The sequence below is a fragment of the Galeopterus variegatus genome, unplaced genomic scaffold, assembly GCF_000696425.1.
Source record: "Galeopterus variegatus unplaced genomic scaffold, G_variegatus-3.0.2 Scaffold13204, whole genome shotgun sequence".
Lineage (NCBI taxonomy): Eukaryota > Metazoa > Chordata > Mammalia > Dermoptera > Cynocephalidae > Galeopterus > Galeopterus variegatus.
In genome coordinates this window covers 24,543-30,948 of record NW_007739315.1, presented here as the reverse complement: position 1 = coordinate 30,948, position 6,406 = coordinate 24,543, and the positions used below count along the sequence as shown (strand labels likewise).

At 46.2% G+C, this 6,406-nt stretch overlaps 1 protein-coding gene across 1 annotated transcript in view; it reads left to right on the top strand.

Moving 5' to 3' along the window:
* The window catches only part of LOC103581506 (sideroflexin-4-like), a 12,357-nt gene extending 6,356 nt beyond the window's left edge, over window positions 1–6,001 (top strand). The window contains exons 9-11 of the mRNA XM_008563318.1: window positions 146–224; window positions 1,118–1,233; window positions 5,890–6,001. Coding sequence (XP_008561540.1) covers window positions 146–224; window positions 1,118–1,233; window positions 5,890–5,979 — 285 coding nt within the window. The 3' untranslated portion in view covers window positions 5,980–6,001. The remainder of the gene's footprint in view (window positions 1–145; window positions 225–1,117; window positions 1,234–5,889) is intronic.
* Window positions 6,002–6,406: the final 405 nt, after the last annotated feature.

Sequence of the window (6,406 nt, the reverse complement as noted above, 5' to 3'; positions counted from 1 at the left end):
AAACAAATCAATACCTGGAGCACACTGGCAACGAACAGTCTGACCTGTTACAGGAACTAGCTCAGGTGTTAGTTCTCTGCTCTTGAGTATGTTCAGCTGATTTCTTCATCTCATGCAGTAATGATTTTTCTCTTTTATTTTCTAGTTAATCCCTCTTTTTGTCCAAATGAAGTATTCCCTAGATAACCTTTGGATCAAAAGAGCCTTACCTGTGGTCGTTCTTGGTGAGCAGGAGGGGCTGGGGGCGCACAGTCTGAGGCTTGTGTTTCAGGTCTTTGAGCCTTCCTCCATCTTCAGAGAAACCCGGTCCCTTGGCCACATTGTGACTGATGACAGCTGCTGTTTATAGCCTGCCAGGGTCCCCAGGCCCAAGTTAGGTCTTTGGTATGAGAGGCGACACGTTCTCTGTAGATACCCCTTTAATTGCCAAAGGATGAACACAAGCCTGGAAACACAAATTATATTTTAAAGTCTATCTGTACAAACCCAGTACGTACAATATTTCACTTAATCCTGACAACAGTTCATAGGTAAGAAATATTTTTATTCCCATTTCCAGATGAGACTGTGTCACAGAGAGGTTAAGTAACTTGGGTAGGGTCACACAGTGAGCAAGTGTTAGGTAGTGTAGGGATCCCTCCCTGCTAGTCAGACTGCAGAGGGAGTGACAGAGATATTCGCTGAGTATTTTGAGTTAGCCAGCCTGCAAGTTCACTGGTTCATGCTCTGAATTGGGCCTTGGGAATCACAGCAGTTTGAAAGTTGGCAGAATGATGTCAGTGGTGAAATTGGGGAAATTATGTTACAGAAACGTGGTCAAACCAGGTGAAGCAAAGACGCAGCATATTTCAAGGATCCCATAATTTCTCCTGGAATCCTGTCAGGGAGTTGGGCTGACCCTCAGGGGTGTAGGTACCCGGTGCTGGGCTGTAGTCAGGATCCAAGATTGAGTAGCCAGATCTTACCTCCATAGCCTGTGGCAGGTGATGACCCGAGGGTCAGGAGAAGGGCAGCCGTCAGCAAAAGAGGCTTAAAGTGGACAAACACCTGGAATGATGTTTCTCCGCTGGACTGAAGCTCATCCCTGCATTGCATGTTCTGTTCTTTACATCAACAGCCCAAGTTAGTGGAATGAATGTTTTTGCATCCCGAAGTTTTGAGCCTGTCCGCGGGATCAAGGTCATGGACAAGGAAGGCAATGTTGTAGGCCATTCCAGAAGAGCTGCACAAAAGGTAGGGGACACAATGGAACTGGAGCTTTGGGGAAAGAATTGGATTTTCTGTTTGAGAGCTGGTGACAAATTCATGTCTACCTTTCTTTACCCTGTCTTCCCTCGTCATGCGGAGAGAGATTCTGCCCCCTGATGTTTAAAAGATGGTGAATTATTCTGGGTTCTCCTGAGAAACAGAATCAATAGAGTGTATGTACATATCTATTAAAAGATTTATTTTAATGAGTTGGCTGACATGATTGTGGGGCTGGTAAGTTGGGAATCTGCAGGGCAGGCCAGCAGGTGCTGAGGCAGGAGCTGGTGCTGCAGTATTGAGGCAGAATTTCTTCTTTGGGAAACCTCAGTTTTTGCTTTTAAGGCTTTCCAACTGAATGAGTCCAACTGAATTGAGTCCCACCCATGTGATGGAGGGTCATCTCCTTTACTTATTTTTTTGTCTTTTTTTTTTTTTTTTTTTGTGACCGGTAAGGGGATCACAACCCTTGGCGTGGTGTCACCTGCACCGCGCTCAACCAGTGAGCGCACCGGCCATTCCTATATAGGATCCGAACCTGCGGCGGGAGCGTCACTGCACTCCCAGCGCCGCACTCTCCCGAGTGCGCCACGGGGCCGGCCCCATCTCCTTTACTTAAAATCAACTGATTGTATAGATGTTAGCCACATCCCACAGCAAAACCCCTGCATCAACACCTGGATGAGTACTTGTTTAAATAACCAAGTACAGTCTGGCTGGTTAGCTCAGTTGGTTAAGTGCAGTGTTATAAATAACCAGATACCGTCACCAAGTTGACCCATGAGATTGATCGTCACAGATGGGCACTGACAAGTCTGGGCTCCTCTCTGAGTGTGAGATCTTGTTATTCAAGTTCAATATCCACCCACCCCATAGATGCTGATTGGGGATCCCTCTTGGAGGCCATTCCCCCTCCCCCAGCCTGCTTTGCACTCACAGGGTCAGCGGACACCCCTCCCTGGGTTTAAGAGAAACCCTCCCTCTTTCACCTCACAGTAGATTTTCTTACAGTCTTCATCATTGAGGACCAATTTTTGTCAAGGGTGGTATTGGGAAATCCAATGCTCTCATTTAAAACATTTATAAAAAGCCTCATTTTTTTTTTTTAAAAGATGACCGGTAAGGGGATCTTAATCCTTGACTTGGTGTTGTCAGCACCACGCTCAGCCAGTGAGCCAACCGGCCATCCCTATACGGGATCCGAACCCGTGGCCTTGGTGTTAACAGCACCGCACTCTCCCGAGTGAGCCACAGGCCGGCCCAAAAGCCTCAATTTTTTAATACATTTAACTGTTAACTTGTTTATTCTTTTGCTCAATTCAACACAGTGGCTTCTGGGTGCATTCAACTGTAAGTACCTGGAATAGTCTGTGGTAGTTTCATTCTGGGTGTGGACTTACTTTTTAAATAATACATTTTTTAGCAGGTGAGGTCTTTTTTTGGTCTCTGTGAAATGACTAGCTGAAGGATTACTACGTGAGGCGGGAAGAACAGCGTGGGACAGCCCCTAATACCAAGTGAAGGGAGGAACCTGGCCTCTCCCATTCAGGGAGACCCCCTTAGCCAGCCAGGCATCCTTCTACTGCCCAGCGTGTCGGTGGAAGAGGAGGTCACAATAGATGACTGCTCATTTGATCTGTAAATACCTCATTACGGCTCGTGAAACCTATTACTGTAAATCCTATCAATGATTGATAGCTGAATTATAGACCATCTACTAGTGTGGCCTCTTCTAAATGAATTAAAACAGGGACACAATAATTATATGTAACAAAGGGATAAATTGCTGCCAGAAAGAAAATATGTCTACAGTTGGAAATGAAGGTTCTGTGCCTTAGAAACCACCCTAAAAACACATTTTTTAAACAGCTTTATTGAGGTGTAATTTATATACTGTAAAATTCACCCATTGTAAGAGTACAGTTTGAATTTTTCAGTTTACTTTTTTATTGTTTTTTTTGACAGCACACTCAAATTTTGGTCAATTTAAACAGTTGTGCAACCATCACCATAGTCCAATTTTATTTATTTATTTTATTTTATTTATCTTTTTTTAAAACTGACCGGTAAGAGGATCTCAACCCTTGACTTGGTGTTGTCAGCACCACATTCTCCCAAGTGAGCCACGGGCCGGCCCTCACAGTCCAATTCTAGAACATTTTCATAACCCTAAAATCTTCCCTTCTGCCCATCTACAGTCACTCCCCTCTCCCACCCCAGTCCCAGGGAAACATTGATCTGCATTATATCTTCCTCGTGTTGCCTTTCTAGAAATTTCATGTAAATGAATCACACAATAGTTCTTTGTGTCTGGCTTCTTTCACTTTTGAGTTTCATTCATCTCATCCTGTGAGTCAGTTGTTCGTTCCTCTTTTTTGCTGAGTGCATTTCATTGTATGGGTGCACTACATCCTGCTTACCCATCGCCAGGCGATGGACATTTGGGTTGTGTCAAGCTTTTGCTATTATGAATAATGCTGCTCTGAACACTGACTTGCAGCTCTGTGTGGACACGTGTTTGCATTTCTCTTCAACTCTATTTTTGTTTTTTGTTTTTTTTTTATGGCTGACTGGTACAGGGATCCAAACCCTGGACCTTGGTGTTACCACACCATGTTCTAACCAACTGAGCTACCAGCCCAGACTGAATCAATCTTAAATTCATGATGTTAGTATTGCTGTGACCTCTTCAAAAGCTCAAGAGTGGAGAACAAATGTTTAATCAACATGTTGCCCCAACACCTCTGGCTTGCCAGGCACTGTGCTGGTCCCTGAGGACCCAAACCGTCGTGGTTCAGCGTCCCTTCTTGCTGGGACGCCCAGCCTCCCAGTGGGCAGGCAGCCTCAGGCCCGCCGCTGTCTACCATCCATCTCACCAGGAGGAGCTTCATTTTTCCGCATGAGGGCCAATTTAGGGTAAAAGAAAAGGTTTGATGGTCTGCTTAAAAAAGTAAAAGAAAAAGTTTATCTTTCTCTTAAGAATTAAGTGTCTGCAACTGTGAGTAAGCATAAGCGTTCTTTTATCATTTCCCTGTCACCAAAAAGTTTATTTTCTTTGGCTAAAATTTCAGAAACTGCGTAATCAGAAGTATCTGATTGTAACAGGACACCTTTGATCAGATTACCGAGACTAGTTGAGGTTGTTTTCCCGCAACTGGCCTCATAAGCCTCACAAACAGCCCCCCTGAGCACGGTGTCTTGTTTGGAAAGCTGTTTGGAAAGCGTTTCCTCTTATAAGTGAGAGAAATGGAGAGAGGCAGGCGGGCCTCACCCCACTGGCGTGGAAACACGCTATGCTCAGTAGCCACTTTTCCCTTTCTAATGTTGAATGACTTTACCTCATAATCCTAAAACATTCCTTTCTTTCATTTTTTTGGTGACTGGCTAATCGGGGATCCGATTTGCATTATCAATACTGTACTCTAACTGAGCTAACTGGCCAGCCCCCTAAAACCTTATTTCAAAAATGACCCTCCTCCAGGGCTGGCCCTGTGGCCACTCGGGGGAGTGCGGCGCTTGGGTGTGCAGCGGCGCTCCCGCCGTGGGTTCGGATCCTATATAGGGATGGCCGGTGCTCACTGGCTGAGCGCGGTGCAGGTGACACCAAGCCAAGGGTTGCGATCCCCTTACCGATCACAAAAAAAAGACAAAAAAAATAAAAATAAAAAAGACCCTCCTGGGCTCCCTCTGTCTCGTGGGGGGAAAGGTGTTCCCTGCAGAGGGACAGCACGAGCTGAGCATGAGTGTGTCATCCCATCTATAGTCTACCAGGCAGAGGTGTGTGCAGAGAGCTGGGGCACCGGGCAGCCAGGGAAGGCAGATTGTAGCCAAGTCATGGGAAGCTGCACGTGGAAGGAAGGGAGTTCAGAGCAGGACCGGGGTGGGGGTGTCTGTTCAAGTTGAGCACACAAGCATGCTGGTAATAGAGCTGTGTCTTACCTAGGGGCTGGGACATTTTATAGTCAGAAGTACCCATAAAAGTCCTTTAAATTGCCCTTGAGGATACATGGTTTTGTGCATGTAACCCATACGGAATATTATATGTTTAAATGTTTAATATGTGGAGTAATGTACAGTATAGAAAAGATAACAGAATGTCATAAACTGTAAATACGTATTTGTGTAAAATAAAATGTCATAGCACAACACTTTCAATTACACAGTGAAGGATGGGGGTGGATGGGTGGATATGAGGATGTTCCTCCACTGGTAGGATGGAAATCCCTGGGGAGCACTTTGGGAAAAGAGGCCCATGGCAGAGTCCTGGGTTGAAGGGAAAACATGGAGTAAACCTCAGTGGTAAATTCAGTGTTTTCACCAAGTGGCTGCCGCTTGGCTCTGAGGATTTGTCTAGAAGCTGCCTTTGTTTTTATTTGGTGGGTGGTTTAGATGTGGTGGTTTGCTGGACTGTTGGGGTCAGGGGAGTAAGCCCCCTCCCCAGTTACTCCTGGCACCAGCCCCAGGCGCCCCTGTACACCTGCTCCTGGAGAGGTGCAGTGAGGTGTCGCCGTCACCTCTTTCCACAGGCGTTCTTTTTCTGAGTGAGAAAGGGGGGTGCTGTGTGCGTGTCTCCAGCACGAGTCGTGGGGTCCCTGGAAATCGTCTCACCCCACGTACTAAGCTGCTCCCTTTTCGTTTCACTAGGCTGTCAACGATACAGCAATATCCAGGGCAGTGCTGTTCGGGACCTCAGCCTTTATTCCTGAAGTCTTCACCTACTTTTTTAAAAGGTAAGAGGTACATGAATCTCCCCAGGTGGGAATGAACATTTTGACAATCAAAATTCTTATAAAACTGGTCAGGGCTGGCTGGTTAGCTCACTTGGTTAGAGTGTGATGCTGATCACATCAAGCTCAAGGGTTCGGATCCCCTTACTAGCCAGCCACCAAAACTAAAAACATGAAAAAATAAACCGGTCAGATACTGGACCTGGTAGAAGGAGTGGAAAGGACGTTGTTTGTGTGAAAGGACGTTGGTGACACCAACCTCAGAAGGCCGTGTGGGATCCAGTGAGCACATGCATGTGAAGGGCTGACACCGAGCCTGTGCCATACTGAGCACTGGGTCCCTGCAGCTGTTTCGATTGCCTCTTTGTGTGTTGCCTGGGAACCAAGATGTGGGCCTGTGCCACATGCAGGATGGAATTAGCCACTGTTGGAGA